Source organism: Zophobas morio, unplaced genomic scaffold (assembly GCF_036711695.1).
Source record: "Zophobas morio isolate AGI-343-1 ecotype UQ-CSIRO unplaced genomic scaffold, CSIRO_AGI_Zmor_V1 ptg000014l, whole genome shotgun sequence".
Lineage (NCBI taxonomy): Eukaryota > Metazoa > Arthropoda > Insecta > Coleoptera > Tenebrionidae > Zophobas > Zophobas morio.
The window spans coordinates 27,117,097-27,137,502 of record NW_026972119.1 but is presented as its reverse complement, the minus strand read 5'-3'; the positions used below and the strand labels follow the sequence as shown (position 1 = coordinate 27,137,502).

General features: G+C 35.1%; 3 protein-coding genes across 4 annotated transcripts; all 3 read right to left on the bottom strand.

The window, feature by feature from the left end:
* Positions 1-2: 2 nt before the first annotated feature.
* LOC135128728 (phenoloxidase-activating factor 1-like) lies at positions 3-2,024 on the bottom strand. Its single transcript, XM_064055776.1, has 4 exons — positions 1,665-2,024; positions 1,065-1,579; positions 821-1,008; positions 3-770 (listed from the first exon to the last, which is right to left on the bottom strand). The coding sequence occupies exons 1-4, from the start codon at positions 1,729-1,731 to the stop codon at positions 170-172; spliced, it is 1,371 nt and encodes a 456-aa protein (XP_063911846.1). The 5' UTR covers positions 1,732-2,024; the 3' UTR covers positions 3-169.
* A 3,801-nt stretch (positions 2,025-5,825) lies between these two features.
* Positions 5,826-7,407, bottom strand: LOC135128729 (phenoloxidase-activating enzyme 1-like). The gene is made up of 4 exons (XM_064055778.1): positions 7,250-7,407; positions 6,594-7,152; positions 6,279-6,547; positions 5,826-6,231 (listed from the first exon to the last, which is right to left on the bottom strand). Exons 1-4 carry the CDS (start codon positions 7,368-7,370, stop codon positions 5,918-5,920), a joined length of 1,263 nt encoding a protein of 420 aa, XP_063911848.1. The 5' UTR covers positions 7,371-7,407; the 3' UTR covers positions 5,826-5,917.
* Positions 7,408-13,950: 6,543 nt separating this feature from the next.
* On the bottom strand, positions 13,951-20,059 carry LOC135128727 (phenoloxidase-activating enzyme 1-like). Of its 2 annotated transcripts, XM_064055774.1 has the most exons (5): positions 19,702-20,059; positions 19,586-19,642; positions 14,828-15,416; positions 14,513-14,781; positions 13,951-14,464 (listed from the first exon to the last, which is right to left on the bottom strand). In XM_064055774.1, exons 1-5 carry the CDS (start codon positions 19,844-19,846, stop codon positions 14,148-14,150), a joined length of 1,377 nt encoding a protein of 458 aa, XP_063911844.1. In that variant the 5' UTR covers positions 19,847-20,059; the 3' UTR covers positions 13,951-14,147. The 2 variants fall into 2 exon arrangements, with proteins under 2 accessions (XP_063911844.1, XP_063911845.1); XM_064055775.1 differs by lacking the exons at positions 19,586-19,642; positions 19,702-20,059 and adding an exon at positions 15,519-15,862.
* Between the last annotated feature and the right edge of the window lie 347 nt (positions 20,060-20,406).

The window sequence follows — 20,406 nt, the reverse complement described above, 5'->3', positions numbered from 1 at the left end:
CGTATTGCACAAAAATATATTTATATTATAATGTACAAATATTTATTCTATTTTCTCAATACAAAATGAAAATGAGGTACGAACATCCAGGATTTGCATGGTTTGAACGTCATCGCATGTAATAAATAAACTCTTGTCAGACTCTAGTTATGTACATCGCTATTTTTTTTTAAACAGCGTTGCTTTTGATCCAGTCTATGTATTCTCCCACCTTGGTGTAGACTCCCGGCCACCCTTGACTCCCACATCTGGCTCCAAACGACACGATTCCTTCGAGGTACCATTGAGCCGAGTCATTCTTAGTCGTTGCCATTAAAGGTCCTCCACTGTCACCATTGCAAGAGTCCCTACCGAGCTCTCCTCCAGCACACAGTTGTTTGTTTCCCAGATTTACCCCAGCCGACCTAAATTTAGTACTGCATTGAGACGTTTCAGCTACTGGTACCCACAACTTTAGCTTCACGGGACTACTACTAGCAAATTCAGTCCTGCCCCATCCTGCTACCACCAGTCTGTCTCCAGTTCTAGGCCTTTCAGCCCTCGACGGCAAACAAATGGGTTTGATGAAATCCGAAAATTGTATTTCCCGTTTTAGTTTAATTAGCGCGAGGTCGTTGTGCCTGTCGGCGCTGTCGTCGTTGTAATCGGGGTGCACTATGATATTGTCGATTTGTGAGTTCACGGGCTTGTCGTTGCAAATTTCGAAACCTAATTGGTTGCTGCAGTCTCTGTCCGTTTCGGTGTTGTACTCTCCGAGGCGTACGTTTACCCTAGAACGATGTATATGTAATGTTGGAAATTGAGGGCTTGTGGTACTTACAAGGCTCCGATTTTTGTGAGGATTTGACCTCGGACGCAATGTGCTGCGGTTAGCACGTAACGGGACGAAATGAGGGTACCACCGCACGAAAAGACAAGATTTCCGGATTTCTTACGGTACTGTAACAGTGCCATCCATGGAAATTCTCGCAGACCTGTGGCTTGACCGTCCAGAATTCGATCCACGTCCTAGAAACAACCCAAGACTATAACTTTCAACTTTTATAAAAAATACGAGTACCTACCTGAAAACCGCAAGAGGACCTATCGGGAAGTTTGCCGCCTGAACCTTGGTTTGGTCTTCCAGCGTTAGTTTCGGGTCTTCTGTTTGAAAATGTGTCTTCACCCCAACCACCAAACTCCTCAGAACTTGTCCTTCTGTTATTGGTACCACCTGGGCGGCGATTGTTGTCGCCCCTCCGGTTACCATTACCCCGGTTAGTACTCGTGGTGGTTCTTCTATTACCCCCCCAACTTCTATCATCGTCGTCTTCACCCCACGAGGGCACATTCGTTTTTCTTGTGGTACCCCCCCAGTCGAAGGAGTCATCCCCGTAGGGTACGTCGTCCGAACCCCACGACCGGTAATTATCGTACGACCCGCAGCACACCAGCGGTCCTCCGCGTGTCCCACATTGAGACTCCTTGAGGAAGCGTAGCTGCTGCTTGTCCTGGGTAGTCACGGCGTCGTACAACCTCGTACAAGACCGAATTGGAATGCAAGCGGCTATTTCTCCATTAGGGGTTGAGCATTGGCGTTCTAAAAAGTTCAAGAGTGTTTTTGTACGGAAAAGTACACACAAAAACGAGCGTCTTTGTGGTTTAAAAATAAAAGAGAAACTTACGTCCATTGATGTATGACGAGAAAAGACACAAACAAACCACTGAGAAATTTATTTGGAAAGACCGCATCGCGCCCGTCTGCCTTGACGATGTTTGTTGTACTAACAGATACGAGCTACTCGTCTTTCAAGTTTACTTTTTTCCGCCTGGAGTTATACGCGCGGATAATGAGTCAAGGTATTCCCGAAACAGGTGATAAAAGAATGAATTTAATGCAGAGGCAGCGGATTTAAATTTGCTTCAATGAAATACCAACTTTGCGTACAAAAAATTCCGGGATTTAAATAGAGAGTGTAAAACACATGATGGCTTCTTGGAATTGGTTTGGCTAACTTCGTGTGGCGTACGTCCCCACTGTGTTATTAATAACGAAGATTATACTTTGAATAATTAGCTGGGAGATAACGTTCATTTTGTTGTTATTTTGTGTGATAAGTATATATTTGTTAGAGGTTGTTTACAATATTGGAAGAAAACGGATTTCCAATAACGATATTTTTATAAGTACGTAGCATTTTTCCGCAAAATTTACGTCGAAAAATACAAATCTTGCCATTGTAACTTTAATATCCAGAAATTAAACATTTGAGTATAATTCCAGAATCGCCGAAAAATTTTAACAGCTCTGAATGATTAGCACCTAAACTAAATTGTCTCCAATGACACGAAACTATGCAGATAATATCGTAAATGACTTTGCTAAAAGTTTAAACATTCTAAATATAAACAGTTACGGCGTAAAAATCTTTAATTTATCTCAAATTCGTGGAAATACAAAAATTCTGATACGGAAAAGTGACGCATTTTTGACACACTACTGAAAAAAATTGGTAGAAAGTTCTTCGACCGAATCTGTCTGTCTGAAGTGCAGCTCAACAAAACCAGTGGCATACTAGAGGACTGAAAACTCGAAAAAGTGAAAAATTTTAAAATCAGAAAAATGCAAAATTTCGAAACCAGAAATTTTAAAAATCAAAAATTGAAAAATTTGATTGAGAAATCGAAAACATGAAAAATGAGAAATCTATATATCGAAAAGTCAACTTTTTAAAAAACGAATAGAAATCGAAACATCAAAAAATCGTAAAAACAAAAAATTGAAAATAGAAACATCAAAGAACTGAAAATTTGGGAAATCGAAAATTTGAATAATTGAAACCTTGAAAAATTTGAAAATCGAAATTTTGAAAAATTGAAAAACGGAGAAATCGAAAACTCGAAACATTAGAAGATCGAGAAATCTATAAACCGAAAAGTGAAAAAATCGAAAAATTGGGAAATCGAAATAGACCAAAATCGAAAAATCAAAAAAATTCAAAAATCGAAATGGCGAGGAATTAAACAATCAAACAATCGAAACAATTTCGAAATCTCGAAAAATCGAAAATTTGAAAAAACAAAAAACTGAAAAATTTAATCAACACTTTTAAAAATCGAAAAATTGAAAAACCAAAAAATCTAAAACCGAGAAGTGCGAAAAATCGAAAGATCAGATACTGAAAAATTTTAAATTTTAAAATTCAAAAAATCTAAATATAGACGAACTGAAAAATCGAAAAGTCGAGTAATCGATAAATAAAAAATTTAAGAATCAATAATTTTAAAAATCGAAAAATTGAAAAACTAAAAAATCTGAAATTTAAAAATTCAAAAACTCTAAATATCGAAGAATTGAAAAATTGAGAAATAGTAAAATAAAAAAATTTAAAATTGAGAAATCAAAATATCCAAAAATTAAAAAATCCAGAAATCGAAACATCAAAAAATCCAAAAACTGAAAATTTAAAATATAAAAATCTAAAAAATGGAGAATCGAAATACTGAAAAATCCCATAACTGAAATATTGAAAAATTGATAAATGGAAGAAAATTTGAAAAATCGAGGTCGAAAAATCGAAATATTGATTAATCCAGGAATTTAAAAATTGAAAAATTGGAGATTTGAAAAATTGAAAATGGTGGTATTGAAACATCGGAAAATTGAAAAATTGAGAAATGAAGAAATCGAATCGAAAATATGAAGAATCGAAAAACTGAAAAATTTCAACACTAAATTATCGGAAAATTGAAAATCGGGAAATTTAAATTGGATAAATTATGATTAACAATCAAAGCATTCCATTTTGCAATTTCAAAGTTAAATTAAGGTAAAAACTCAACACAGATTTATAAACCACAAATGAAAGAGTGGGTTATTTTATAAAATTTAAATAACATTTACTCCTCTAATATTTGGAGATGACGTCATTCTATTGTTGATAGGGATGAGCAGACAAATTTTGTTTAGCGTTTTACTATCTGCATGCACGAATTTGACAACAATCGGTCCTGTAGTTTCGGAGATTATTGGTGTAATCATTTTAACATTTCCGGTTAGACGGCAGACAGGCAGACGGAAACGGGAGACCTATTTTGTCGTACTCTCGAAGTACTGAAACGTCCAGAAAGTATGAAAGTAATTAGTCGCCCGATGGGCTTGATTACAATACTTCCTGAGCTTAAGCAAATTTAAAATTATTTCTACTTATAGAGGGTGTTTCAGGCAATTTATTTAGTTAGTAACTGTATCTATATATATTTTCGCCTCTTAAAATTCTTTGTAAGGGATGGTAAAATATAATAAAAAATTTGATGCCCACATTTTTGATTTTTTTAAACCTTGAAGAAATTATTCTTTGTCTGCAAAATCTTTTCCTTACTTCTTACTTCTACGAAATGTAAAATATTAATAATTCAACAGATTTATACAAAGTGATTAAACTTATTTATCATCGGTTTTCACAGTCTTTATTTATATCCTATTTATTTAACTAAGCTTTCTTTTTATACAGAATCTATTACGATTGGTCCCGATGTTTTCGTGTTAAGCTGGTGACTCAAATAAATATGTTTCGTTGAAATAATTATGTGTTTCGGTTAAAATACTGTATAATTTTTAAAAGTCTGTCACCGCAAGGTCACAAAACATTTGCTGAAGTTATGCAATTCCATTTTGAAAAATAGCTGCTTGGTAAATTTTTAAGTAGGGTAATTTAATTTAGATAACACTACTTATTATTTAAAAAATCGTTAGTCGTAAAACATTTTAACGAATATATATTTTTTATCTTCTCGACGGAGTTCTTGGCTTCTGTTTAACAACTTATTATTCGCATAAATAACATGTCGAAAAGAAGCATTTTCCGTACTAGGTTTACAGAGTGTACAGTCATGAAAAGTAGACTTTATTTTAATTGTGAAAGTTTTCTCTTTTAAAATTATTACACTAAAGAAAATGTATTATCATTATGTGATTCATTTTCCGTTATTCTATTAGAATAATCATTGTTTTAGTCGTAATTACACTTTGATGAGAATGTGATGGGTTTACCCGATCTGAGGTTTCTGAAAGAGAAAACCCGGAAATGAGTGTTTTTCTTTGCGAAACATATATGTTTAAGAGCACAGTAACATGATAATGGTGAAGCAAATGCGAAAGTTTATCATCAACAATTTTCGACACTAACTGTCGTGTACAAAGAAAAGTACCATGAATTTGCAGTTTTAGTCTATGCATCACTTTGACGTTTTCTAGGGAAAATTTGTTATCACGAGTTGATTTCTCACTGTAACTTCAACTGTAATTAAGTTCTGCAGAAATATTTGCCACCATTTAGAACCGTTACTTAATACGTTAGTTTGGAAACTAACTACTTAAAATCGAAAATACTCTTCTGTCATACCACAATTACCACAAAGCAGTAATTGAAATTGGAATTCTTCCTCGATTTACTCGAGATTTTTTCTTTACTCGTTAGCGGTGCGCTACTACTAGGTTGTTTAATTCTGGTAAGACGTAATCTACTTTAGATTTTGTTTTATATTGGTTTGTTTTAGCGCAATCGAGAATTCGTTTTCGCCCATATTATCATCAACCTTACTTTTATGGTTATGGTCATAGTTACAGTTGGTATGGTTGTTCAAATTGTTTTTGAATCTAGCGTAGATGAGACAAGGCGAGCTATTCTTTATGGGTGGATTGTTTTCGAAGCTTGCTTCGAATATTCCGTGTAATTGTATTATAAAAGGATGGACAACAAAGTAATGTATGATCTCCTCGTGTAAAAGTAGTTTTTTATGAAGGTCTAAAGTAAATTGTTGTGGGATATAAATAAAACTAAACAGATACTAAATTTTTTAACGTTAGCTGTGCAGGCCAAAAACAAAGTTGTTGTTCGTTGACTACATATAACGATACCCGTGATGTGAAAAATCATTAAGATGCTCTCCGCCTAATATTTTCCTTTATCCATTTTATGTAGTGTGGTACGTAAACATAAATCCCAGGCCATCCTCGTTTTCCACAACCTATACCAAGACTAACAATTCCGGCAGCGTACCATCTCATATCATTGTCACGAATCATCAACGGTCCTCCCGAATCGCCTTGACACGCGTCCATTCCTTCCACCCCACCGGCGCAAATCTGTCTTTCTGTTAGTTGCAACCTAGTGGTATTGTATTTGTTCGCACATTGCTCCCAAGTAAAATATGGAATGGCAATCTTAAGCTTGACTCCACTAAGCGCCCCTAGAACATCTACTTAGTTAAAATTTCTGGATCTTGATGACACCAACCTGATTCTGTTTTACCCCAGCCAGCAACGAAGTACTCCGACATTGTTTTTTTACGATTTTCTAGTAAGCAAATCGGTAATATGTAATCCGTAAACTTTACTTTATCCCGCAAAAAGACCAACCCGATGTCGTTGTCGTGATTTCTGGATCTTTTATCATACTGTGGATGAACAATAGAACTCGAAACCACCACAGTTCTTTTGTTCAGCAAACACTCGTCTGCGTCGGAGTCACATGTGGTTCCGTGTTCTCCGAGAGAAACGGCGTGTCTGGAAAAGTTTGTTAGAAAAGTGCCACCGCGTCGACCACACCTACAGCTCTCCTATGGCCACTAGAACGTCTGACGTCAAGCAATGCGCTGCAGTCATCACCACTCTTGACGAGATAAGAGAACCGGAACAGCTGAAGATCATATCTCCTTGACTGTCTCTTCTAAGCAGTCTGCTCAACCAAGGAAATTCTTTTCTGGAAGCTGGTTCTCCACCAAGCATTCTTAATTCGACGTCCTGAATACCACAACCTTCAGAAATGTCATTCGCTGGAGTGGTCTGAGGTGTTTGAGTAGTTCTGGTCCGAGGGGGTCTGATGATTTCATCAGCTGGGGATAGTATTTCAGTTTCGAAATTTATCTCCTGGTTCCGTCTGGAGGTTACTGTTTTTTGAGTACGTCTTCGACCTGTCAGTAATGCTTCTACTGATATGTAGTATTTTTCGCAGCAAACGTAGGGGTGTTTCGTGTTTTCGGTACGAGGACCACATCTTCTAGCTCGTAGTGAGGTAGCATTCATTTCGTACATTAGGACCAAACAGTTGCGGATTGAGACGCAGTAGGCTTCGGTCGGTAGGGTTTGGTTGCATTCTGGTGTATCTATTGCTGGAAAAAATAAATACACCTTAGAAATACATGTTTTTTAATATAATAGGACGACTTATATGCTGGTACTATGTATTGGTTAAAATCTATTACTTACATCTGTTGATTATGTCATGTATTGTTTCTCGGGTGGTAGTCGCAAAATCACATTTTTGTATAAAAACAGCTATAGCAATTGCTAAAATAAAAGTGTGTAAGCTTGTCCACTTCACTCTCATTGTGTAGTGTTTAGCGTCTCGTTATTTACTACTTGTAATATAACAAGCTTGACCTTTGACCTTGGCGATGGCGTAAGGTTATATTAAGAAAAACGAGTTGATTTAAAACGAAATATATTTCAAGAAATTTAGTCAGACGTATTTCCCTTCGTTCAAAATAGTTAACGCCGTTATAGCGAATTTTATTACCGTCGTTTAGTGACGACACTATAATGTTGTACCTGCGACAACAAATCTAACACAATAATTTATATGCCTACATACTGACCACACTTTATGTACGTACATTCTCATCTTTACAAAAAAAAAATTGGTCTAAAGAGTTTAGACAGTACTTCCCTCGCTGTCGGAAACTTGGCGACTGCATGCCTATTGTGTTTTTTTTTCACATTACATTTTTGTAGTGGGAATTTAAAAAAAAATTGTGATGACGTCATCAACATTTTTGCAAGGACACGTATATCAGTTGGGATAGATGTAGTGTAATACTAAGAATAAAATTATTGTATTCCCAAATTTTCGGGAAAATGAATTGGGTCGTTTTGAATATTGATTTCTTATAATCAATAAAATAACGAAACAATTTACTCAGGTATACGGCGCCGGTGTGTAATATCTAGAGAGCGGATTTCTGTCGGGCTAGGCAAGGCCAAACTCGGTACGGCTCGTACGGGATGCGAATTTATTGCGATTGCGGACTGCACTTCGTTTATTTGAGATTAGAATAAAGCTGTTTCGTTGCACTCTGCTGTTAATTCCCGTTCTCATTTACTTAGCCGTTTGATTAATAAATCGTTAATTATATTTATGGAATTAGCACCGATTAAACGTGACGTAGCCCGACAAAAATCCGCTGTCTGGTAATATGAAAGGCAACTGAAAATCGTTTATGTATAAACATTCTTAATTTAAGATGACAAGCGTAACAGCATACGTGAGAGTCAAACAGAGAAACTGTAAACAAAACGACCATCGGTTTTATTGCTTCGACTTCCGCTTATTATATAAAACATTGGGTTTTATTTTAATTCTTGACGGTGAAATTCACAATTGGTTGATTATAAACATGTCTATTCCACATTCGCGGAACCAAGTGAGCGCATAAAACAAATGCAGGTCTGTAATGTTAAACTCGATGTAAATAAGCGTGCTACCCTTATGTTTCAACCGAGTTTTTCCTTTAACAAATTTTGTGTCTACCAAATTGGGTTGGTTGGGGTGTAATACTAATAATAAGTGTTGCCTTTAATTTAATCAATAAAATAAATTGACTTCATTAATTTTTTTGAACCACCCCTTAAGAAAATCTAAAAAATATGAATGGAATGATATATCACAAGTACAAACTCATCATATTTTTTGCATTTTAGATAGGATTTATTCAGCAAAATTTAAGGGTGACGTCGTCAATTTTTTTAGGAGGGATGAACAAATACATTTTGAACAAAAGTTTACCATGCTTATAATAACTTTAAAATATTCCCAAGATTTCAAAGCATTCGGTTTTGTAATTCCTGATTAAATCGATAAAATAAATTCACGCCTTCATTAATTTTTTTGAGTCACCCTGCATATGCAAATCCAAAAATATGAATGGAATGATAAATCACAAGTACAGACTCATCATATTTTGTACATTTTAGATACGATTTATTCGGCAAACTTTTGAGCTGACGTCATCAGTTTTTTGTAGAAGATAACCAAATATATTTTGACTAAAAATTTATTATGCTCTCTATATCCTTAAAACATCTGCAAGATTTCAAAGCATTCGGTTTTGTAGTTCCCGATTAAATCAATAAAATAAATTTACGCATTCATTAATTTTTTTGAGTCACCCTGTATATGCAAATCGAAAAAAATTGAATGGAATGATAAATCACAAGAAGAGACTCACCATATTTTGTACATTTTAGATAGGATTTATTCAGCAAAATTTTGTGGTGACGTCATAAATTTTTTAGGGGGGACGACCAAATTCATTTTGATCAAAAATTTACCATGCTTATGATAATTTTAAAATATCTTCAAGATTTCGAAGCATTCGGTTTTGTAGTTCCTGAGTAAATCAGTAAAATAAATTTACGCTTTCATTTATTTTCTTGAATCACCCTGTATATGCAAATCCAAAAAATATGAATGGAGTGATAGATCACAAGTACAGACTGATCATATTTTGTACATTTTAGATATGATTTATTCGGCAAATTTTCGAGCTGACGTCATCAAGTTTTTGGAGGGGATAAGCAAATATATTTTGACTAAACATTTATTATGCTCTTTATAACCTTAAAACATCTGCAAGATGTCAGAGCATTCCGTTTTGTAGTTCCTGATTAAATCAATAAAATATATTTACGCATTCATTAATTTTTTTGAGTCACTCTGTATATGCAAATCCAAAAAATATGAATGGAATGATAAATGACAAGTACAGACTCATCATATTATGTACATTTTAGATATGATTTATTCCACAAACTTTTGAGCTGACGTCATCAAGTTTTTGGAGGGGATAAGCAAATATTTTTTGAGTAAAAATTTATTATGCTCTTTATAGCCTTAAAACATCTGCAATATTTCAAAGCATTCTGGTTAGCAGATTAAAAATTAAATTTCAAAATGTTGTTTTATAATTTTGATTTTTTTTCCAAAAATCTGGACGTTTCGGGTGAAAAGTCGATTCAGAGTTGTAAACTACATGTGTAGGACTATGTTGTTTTATACAATTGAAAACCCATTTACTATGTACAATTTTGAAGTGACGTCATCGCATTACTGGTGGGGATGATTAGACAAATTTTGGTTAGCGTTTTACGATCTACATGATATTCTTAATATAAGTACAAAATTTCACAACAATCTGTCGAGTACTTTCGGAGATTATCTGTCTAATAAAAATCCGGGACGGCAGACGGACGGACAGACGGACGGACAGACGGACAGACGGACAGACGGACAGACGGACAGACAGACGGAAATGGGAGACCTATTTCTTCGTCTTCTAGGGGTCATGAAAGATCGAGAAAACGTAAAAGTAGAGAGTCGGCCGACGGACTCGATTACAATACTTCCTTTGCTTACGCTCGGGAAGTAAAAACAATGTTTAACTTTGATCTTCTCGTTTTGATACTTCAACATCGAGCTTTTTATCCAACCGTTGTAGCTCGTGATGTTGGTGTAAATCGCAGACCAGCCTTCTCTACCACATCCCATTCCATAGCTGACAACCCCAGCGGCAAACCAATGGTTCCGATTGACACTAACATCAAAGACCCACCAGAATCGCCAATGCAACTATGTTTATTTCGCTGCCCTCCGGCACACAGTTGTTTGTCGATAACTTTGACGTGAAGTTTGCTCTACTTCTTTGTGTAATATTCATTTATATTAGTCACACGTTTTGTTAAAATTAGACTTTCATTAAGATTTTCGGTAAGTGGTTCCTCAATACCTGTTTCAGTGCTGCCTCATCCAGGAGGCTAATATTCGAAGTCCAGCCTCTCGAGCAGGCAAATATATAGGAAATACGTACGACGTGAACTTGACACCTTTTTTAGTTGGGTCAAACCGATATCGGGGTTGCGATGTCTAGACGTCAGTTGTAGGACTCTCGAGTATTTGGACCTGTCAATTTTTGAACAATTTTTGTTTTGGCATTGTGTTCACTTAAGTGATTTCTGATGAGTCACCAGTGATCCTAATAGGAAACCCATAGGCGTCGTACCGAGGCGGACAATGGATTACTTCGTAATATCAAGAAACCTTAACATGCGATTATTTTGTTCTGTTTTGACGCAATGGAGAATTTGCTTTCGCCTATATTGTCGTCAACGTTACTTCTATGGTTATAGTTATAGTCAGTATGGTTCTTCAAATTGTTTTTACTTCCCGAGCGTAAGCAAAGGAAGTATTGTAATCGAGTCCGTCGGCCGACTCTCTACTTTTACGTTTTCTCGATCTTTCATGACCCCTAGAAGACGAAGAAATAGGTCTCCCATTTCCGTTTGTCTGTCCGTCTGTTGTCCCGGATTTTTATTAGACAGATAATCTCCGAAAGTACTCGACCGATTGTTGTGAAATTTTGTACTTATATTAAGAACATCATGTAGATGGTAAAACGCTAACCAAAATTTGTCTAATCATCCCCACCACTAATGCGATGACGTCACTTCAAAATTGTACATAGTAAATGGGTTTTCAATTGTATAAAATAACATAGTCCTACACATGTAGTTTACAACTCTGAATCGACTTTTCACCCGAAACGTCCAGATTTTTGGAAAAAAAATCAAAATTATAAAACAACATTTTGAAATTTAATTTTTAATCTGCTAACCAGAATGCTTTGAAATGTTGCAGATGTTTTAAGGCTATAAAGAGCATCATAAATCTTTAGTCAAAAAATATTTGCTTATCCCCTCCAAAAACTTGATGACGTCAGCTCAAAAGTTTGTGGAATAAATCATATCTAAAATGTACAAAATATGATGAGCCTGTACTTGTCATTTATCACTCCATTCATATTTTTTGGATTTGCATATACAGAGTGACTCAAAAAAATTAATGAATGCGTAAATATATTTTATTGATTTAATCAGGAACTACAAAACGGAATGCTCTGACATCTTGCAGATGTGTTAAGGTTATAAAGGGCATAATAAATGTTTAGTCAAAATATATTTGCTTATCCCCTCCAAAAACTTGATGACGTCAGCTCGAAAATTTGCCGAATAAATCATATCTAAAATGTACAAAATATGATCAGTCTGTACTTGTGATCTATCACTCCATTCATATTTTTTGGATTTGCATATACAGGGTGATTCAAGAAAATAAATGAAAGCGTAAATTTATTTTACTGATTTACTCAGGAACTACAAAACCGAATGCTTCGAAATCTTGAAGACATTTTAAAATTATCATAAGCATGGTAAATTTTTGATCAAAACGTATTTGGTCGTCCCCCCTAAAAAATTTATGATGTCACCACAAAATTTAGCTGAAAAAATCCTATCTAAAATGTACAAAATATGGTGAGTCTCTTCTTGTGATTTATCATTCCATTCAAATTTTTTCGATTTGCATATACAGGGTGACTCAAAAAAATTAATGAATGCAGAAATTTATTTTATTGATTTAATCAGGAACTACAAAACCGAATGCTTTGAAATCTTGCAGATGTTTTAAGGTTATAAAGAGCATAATAAATTTTTAGTCAAAATATATTTGGTTATCTTCTACAAAAAACTGATGACGTCAGCTCAAAAGTTTGCCGAATAAATCGTATCTAAAATGTACAAAATATGATGAGTCTGTACTTGTGATTTATCATTCCATTCATATTTTTGGATTTGCATATGCAGGGTGACTCAAAAAAATTAATGAAGGCGTGAATTTATTTTATCGATTTAATCAGGAATTAGAAAACCGAATGCTTTGAAATCTTGGGAATATTTTAAAGTTATTATAAGCATGGTAAACTTTTGTTCAAAATGTATTTGTTCATCCCTCCTAAAAAAATTGATGACGTCACCCTTAAATTTTGCTGAATAAATCCTATCTAAAATGCAAAAAATTTGATGAGTTTGTACTTGTGATTTATCATTCCATTCATATTTTTTAGATTTTCTTAAGAGGTGGTTCAAAAAAATTAATGAAGTCAATTTATTTTATTGATTAAATTAAAGGCAACACTTATTATTAGTATTACACCCCAACCAACCCAATTTGGTAGACACAAAATTTGTTAAAGGAAAAACTCGATTGAAACATAAGGGTAGCACGCTTATTTACATCGACTTTAACATTACAGACCTGCATTTGTTTTATGCGTTCACTTGATTCCGCGAATGTGAAATAGACATGTTTATAATCAACCAATTGTGAATTTCACCGTCAAGAATTAAAATAAAACCCAATGTTTTATATAATAAGCAGAAGTCGAAGCAATAAAACCGACGGTCGTTTTGTTTACAGTTTCTGTGTTTGGCTCTCACGTATGCTGTTACGCCTGTCATCTTAAATTAACAATGTTTATACATTCACGATTTTCAGTTGCCTCTGATACGTAGGTATACGTGAGTAAATTGTTTCGTTATTTTATTGATTATTACAAATCAATATTCAAACGACCCAATTCATTTTCCCGAAAATTTGAGAATATAATAATTTTATTCTTAGTATTACACTACATCTATCCCAACTGATATACGTGTCCTTGCAAAAATGTTGATGACGTCATCGCAATTTTTTTTTAAATTCCCACTACAAAAATGTAATGAGAAAAAAAACACAATAGGCATGCAGTCGTCAAGTTTCCGACAGCGAGGGAAGTACTGTCTAAACTCTTTAGACCAATTTTTTAATCTAGCGTAGATGTGACAATGCGGGCTATTCTTTATGGGTGGATTATTTTCCAAGCTTGCTTTGAATATAACGTGTACCTTATTATAAAAATATGTACAAAAAACTAGTCTAATGATCTCCTTCCTTGTGTAAAAATAGTTTGTTTTTTTTTTTGTAATATAAAGGTGTAAGGTAAATTGGTGTGGAATATTTTTATAAAAATTAAAACAAATTTCGATGAAAGATGAATGTTTATTGTTCTAGCACGTTTAGTTTTACCGTATACTGATATTTTCTCACTACTGATATCCTTAAAACCAAACAGATATTAAATATGTTTACAAAACTTACGTACGAAATCAAGCCAAAAACAAAGTTGTTGTTCACTGACTACATACAACGTTTCAAAGATATCAGTGACGTGAAAAATCATTTAGATACTCTCCGCCTAATATTTTCCTTTATCCAGTTCGTATAGTGCGGTACGAATACATAAATCCCAGGCCATCCTTTTTTTCCACAACCTATGCCAAGACTAACAATTCCGGCAGCATACCATCTCATACCATTTTTACGAATCATCAATGGTCCTCCCGAATCGCCTTGACAAGCGTCCATTCCTTCCACACCACCGGCACAAATTTGTCTTTCTGTTAGTTGCAACCTAGTGGTATTGTATTTTTTCGCACATTGCTCCCAAGTAAAATACGGAATGGCAATCTTAAGCTTGACTCCGCTAACTCCCCCTGAGAACATCTACTTAGTTAAAATTTCTCGATCTTGACGACACCAACCTGATTCTGTTCTACCCCATCCGGCAACGAAGTACTCCGCCATTGTTTTTTCGCGATTTTCTAGTAAGCAAATCGGTAATATGTAGTCTGTAAACTTTACTTTATCCCGCAAAAAGACCAACCCGATATCGTTGTCGTGATTTCTGGATCTTTTATCATACTGTTGATGGACAATAAAACTCGAGACAATCACAGTTCTTTTGTTCAGCAAACACTCGTCTGCGTCGGGGTCACATGTGGTTTCGTGTTCTCCAAGAGAGACGGCGTATCTGGAAAAGTTTGTTACAAAAATAGCACCGCGTCGACCTTACCTACAGCTCTCCTATGGCCACTAGAGCGTCTGACGTCAAGCAATGTGCTGCAGTCATCACCACTTTTGACGTGATAAGAGAACCCGAGCAGCTGAAGATCATTTCTCCTTGACTGTCTCTTCTAAGCAGTCTGGCCAACCAAGGAAATTCTTTTCTGGTTGCTGGCTCTCCACCGACTATTCTTGAATCGATGTTTTGAATGCCACAGCCTTCAGAAATGTCATTTGCTGGAGTGGTCTGAGGTGTTCTAGTAGTTGTGATTTGAGGAGGTCTGATACTCTCTGTTCTTTTTGGAGATGCATCGAGGATTTCATCAGCTGGAGAGAGTTTTTCAGTTTCGAAACTTATCTCCTGGTCTGGTCTGGAGGTTACTGTTTTTTGAGTAGGTCTTGGACCTGTCAGTAATGCTTCGATTGATATGTAGTATTTTTCGCAGCAAACGTAGGGGTTTTTCGTGTTTTCAATACGAGGACCACATCTTCTAGATCGTAGTGAGGTGTCATTCATTAAGTAAAATAAGGTCAAGCAGTTGCGGATTGGGACGCAGTAGGCTTCGGTCGGTAGGGTCAGGTTGCATTCTGTTGTATCTATTGCTGGAAAAAAAATACATTTTATAAAAATACATGTTTTTTAGATAACAGGACGGCTTATATGCTAGTACTATGTTTTCAGTAAAATATACTCCCATTACTTACAACTGTTGATTATTTCACGTATTGTTTCTCTGGTGGTAATCGCAAAATCACATTTTTTAATAAAAACAGCTATAGCAATTGCTAATATGTAAGCATGTAAGCTTGTCCACTTCACTCTCATTGTGCAGTGTTTAGCGTTTCGTTATTTACTGGCTGTAATATAACAAGCTTGACCTTTGACCTTTACGATATCGTAAGGTCATATTAAGAGAAACGAGTTTTTAGGAACGAAATATATTGCAAGAAATTTAGTCAGACGTATTTCCCCTCACTCAAAATAAATAACGTCGTTATCGGAAACTTTATTACCGTCGTTTAGTGACGACAATATAATGTTGTACCTGTGACAACAAATCTGCCTACATATTGACCACACTTTATGTACGTACATTCGCATCTTTACAAAACAGAATATTTAACTTTGAACTTCTCCTTTTGATTTTGATACTTCAACATCGTGCTTTTTATCCAACCGTTGTAGCTCATGATATTGGTATAAATCGCAGGCCAGCCTTCTTTACCACATCTCCTTCCGTAACTGAGAACCCCAGCGGCAAACCAGCGGCTCCCGTTGACCACCAACATCAAAGGTCCACCAGAATCTCCAGCACAACTATCTTTATTTCTCTGCCCTCCAGCACACAGTTGTTTGTCGATAATTTTCATTGGAACTTTAAGTTTGCTGTACTTCTTTGTACAATTGTGATGTGGGTACGGCGGAATGGACACCTTCATCTTTATTGAGGTCTCGTTTTCTTAAAATTACACTTTCATTAACATCTTCGGTAACTGGTTTCTAAATACCTGTTTTAGTCTTGCCCCATCCGCTCAGCCAATACTCGAAGGGCTCAAAATCCAGCTTGTCGATGAGGCAAATCGGGGATACGTACAACGTCATCTTGACACGTTTCCTCAGGTAGATCAAACCGATATCGTGGTGGTGGTCTTCAGACGTCATGTTGTAAGACGGATGGGGGATGGTCTCATTAACTCTCAGTATCTTGACCTTGTCGGCACAAGTCGCGTTTTTCTCGATGCAGTCAACTTTTGTTTTCGTGTTGTGTTCGCCCAGGTGGACCTCAAACCTACAATCGTAAATCAAGTCGATATACAAAACGAAGTGATAAACCTACACTGGTCCCAAATCCTCTGATTCGAGACAGTGTGCTGCCGTCAATACAAATTTCGACGATATCAGAAAACCGGAACATCCGAATATCTTGTTGCTGGCGTTGTTTTTGTACATCAGTCTTGCCAACCAAGGGAATTCGCCCAACTTGGCTGGCTCGCCGCCCATAAGTCGTCCTTTGATTGTGACGTTTTGGATACCGCAGGATTTGGGAAGCGGATTTTTCTCTGCCAAAATAAGCGAATGTAGATGTTGGAAATGGAGGACTAGTTTATGTTGAAGATGTTTTCGTTAGTTCATGATTTTATCTGCGATGATTCTGAATCTCTAGACGATGGAGCTACGAAGACCTACGGTGAATATTCACGCCTCATCTCTTAAGTTTCAGTTGGTACAGTTACACATTTGTCGGAATATAACGAGGCCTTACTTACTGCCAAATTTTGGAATAGATTTCCTATTTCTGGATTCTTAAGCTCTATTTTGAAGAGGGAAATATTCATTTTTTTAGTGTTTCTAAAGCCACACGTAGTTTTGAAACTAACGTTTAACTTCTTATAGGTCTCCCGCTTCCGTCTGTCAGTCTGTCTGCCGTCTGTCTGGATTTTTATTAAAGTGATAATATCCGAAAGTACTGGACCGGCTGAAATTTTATGTGTATTAGAATTATCAACAATATAACGACATCATATCCCAAATTTACATTGGTAAATATTATTTGAACTTTATAACAAACCTAGTGCCCTGAAATCATGAACGCTTTAAGGTCGTAGGAAGAATTTTTCGATTTGTCGAACATTTGATTCATCGAATTTTTGATTTTCTATTCTCGACTTTTAGATCGCTGGAGATTTTTTCGATTTTTGGAATTTCCGAATTTTCGACTTTCTAATTTTTAGAATTTTTGTTATTTTCATTTTCGATTTTTCGTAATTCGAATTTTCAATTTTTTTAATTTCGATTTCTTGATTTTCCAATTTTTCGAATTTTTGATTTTTCAGTTTTTCGATGTTTACATTTTCGAATTTTCTGATTTCTCAATTTTTTAATTCTTCCATTTTCCAAATTTTCTTTCTTTCGAATTTTCCATTTTTCGATTTTTTAATTTCTCGAATTTTCGATTTTCGATGCTCGATTTTTTTTTGTTTTTTGTTTTTTTTTTGTTCCTCAAATTTTCATTACTTCGAATTTTCAATTTTTTTGATTTTCCGACTTTTCGAATTTTCGATTTTTTCTGTTTTTCGATTCTTCCATTTTTCTTCGATTTTCCAATTTTTCAATGGTTCTATAGTGAATCTTTCGGTTACTCAATTTTTCCATGTTCCATTTTTGTGAATTTCCTAATTTTCTAGTTCTCGATTAATCGATTTTTTGATTTTTCCACTTTCCGATATCCTGATTTTTCGACTTCTCGACTATTCGACTTTTAGATTTTTCGATGTTTTGATTTTCACATTTTTTGATTCCTCGATTTTCCAATTTTCAGTTTTACAATTCTTCAATTTTTAGATTTTTTGGTTTTTCGATTTTTCAATTTTTCGAAATTTTTGGACCTTTCGATTTATCGATTTTTCAATTTTTCCATATCTCAGTTTCAAGATCGGTCGTCCACTTTTCAGTTTTTCGACTTTTATATTTTTGGATTTTTGATTTTTGGGGTTTTTCAATATTTCGATTCTTCAATTTTTTATTTCTGAATTTCCCGATTTCTCGTTTTTTAATTTTTCAGTTTGTCAGTTTTTCAATTTTTTAATTTTTTAGTTGTCTCAATTTTTGGATTTCTCGATTTATCTTGATTTCAATGTTTTGATTATTCAATTTTTCAATGTTTAGATTTTTTTAAATTTAAAATTTTCAATTTTTCAAATTTTAATTGGTTTTAAGCTATTTTGATTTATCGTTTTTTACATTTCTCGATTTTTTTATTTTTCGACTTCTCGACTTTTCGATTTCTCAATCATTTGAAGCTTCGATTTCCCGATGTTTCAATTTCCCAACTGTTCGATGTTTAGATTTTTCGATTTTTCTATTTTCCAATTTTTTCTTTTATTAAATGTTACTTATTTCGATTTTGCAATTTTTCGATTTATAGATTTTTAAGTTTTCAACACTTATATTTTGGAAATTTTTCCATTTCTGTATTTTTCAATTTTTCGATATTTTAGATTTTTCGGTGTGTAGATTTCCCGACTTCTCAACCTTTTGATTTTTCATTTTTTCGATGTTTCAATTTTTCAATATTTCGATATTTGGATTTCCAGGTTATTCGATATTTCGACTTTTCGGCTTTTTGATTTTTCCAATTTTCAATTTATCCATTTTTCGAATTCTCGATTTTTTTATATTCGAAATTTTTTTTATCTTGATTTTTCGATTTTAGAACTTCCGTTTTTCCAAATCTCGGTTTTGGAATTTTTTATTTTTCAGTTTTTCGGATATTCGTTTTTTTGAATATTTGATGCTCGAATTTTCGATTTTTCAATCTTCAAATTTTCAATTTGTTTCCATTCTTCAGCTTTTCCAATTTGCAGTTTTTTTGATTTCTCGGGTTTTCGCGTTTCGACGCTCATTTTCAATCTGTCTACTTTTCGTTTTTTTTTTTTATTTTTGATTTTTCGAATTTTCGATTTCCGATTTCCGCTTGTGGACATACAGAAACCGGTGTCACCATTGGGAGTCACGCAATAAGTTACCATGCCTAATTCAAATTAAATCGAATACTATTTGCTACGTTCAGATAACTCTGTCTAAGTTTGTTCATATTTTAAAGATTCACCGACATGTAAATATGTATCAGACAGAAGTACAGACAGAATCAAGGTTAATTGTGCTGTTTACCTACTTAACTCTATAGTGTTATTTTTTGTAACATCATAAGATTATAAGTCCACAGGTGATGTATCTTTAAAACGTGAACCGACTATGTTGTGAGGCTTACGTTGTCCTATTTCGTCTGTCGTGCCATTTCTTGATTCCCCTGTGGACGTATCTTCAACTAGACAAAAAGAAATCATAATAAAAACGCACATACAAAATCCCGAAACGTCTACTTACGTGATGATGTCATATTTCGTAACGGGTTGGCAGTCGTCGCAGGCAGCATTTCTGTGACATTTTGTCTGACATTTCGTTCGGCTTCCACTATAAACCAAAAGTTGAACACCACGTATATAAGAAACTTTCTTTTCCAGAGCCGCATTCTCTTTCCGTACAACGTAAACAAATCACTGGTCTATTTGATGAAACGCTTCGCCACTCCATAACCTAACTAACCTTTAACATCTGCTATCAACCGCTGACTCCACAATCAAACGCAAGATACGACTTTAGCACAATTCCAGCAACACCATTTACCTTCTTGTTGTGCGGGTGTAAGAAATTACGAGAAAAATAAACCCTTTATCTCTACCACCAAACGGATTTAATCCTTGCGTGGAATCTTTCGCGGTAACTGGGCGCAGCGGGTAAGTGAGCGCAATCCCGGAGAAAGGGGCCCGGAGGTACACTATGAGTTTGGTGCGACTGAAGATGCCCACGCGATACTAGTTATGATTTGTTACTGCGACGCACTACCGTTCATTATTATTATTTTTACTTCCCGAGCGTAAGCAAAGGAAGTATTGTAATCGAGTCCGTCGGCCGACTCTCTACTTTTACGTTTTCTCGATCTTTCATGACCCCTAGAAGACGAAGAAATAGGTCTCCCATTTCCGTCTGTCTGTCCGTCCGTCTGTCCGTCCGTCTGTCCGTCTGTTGTCC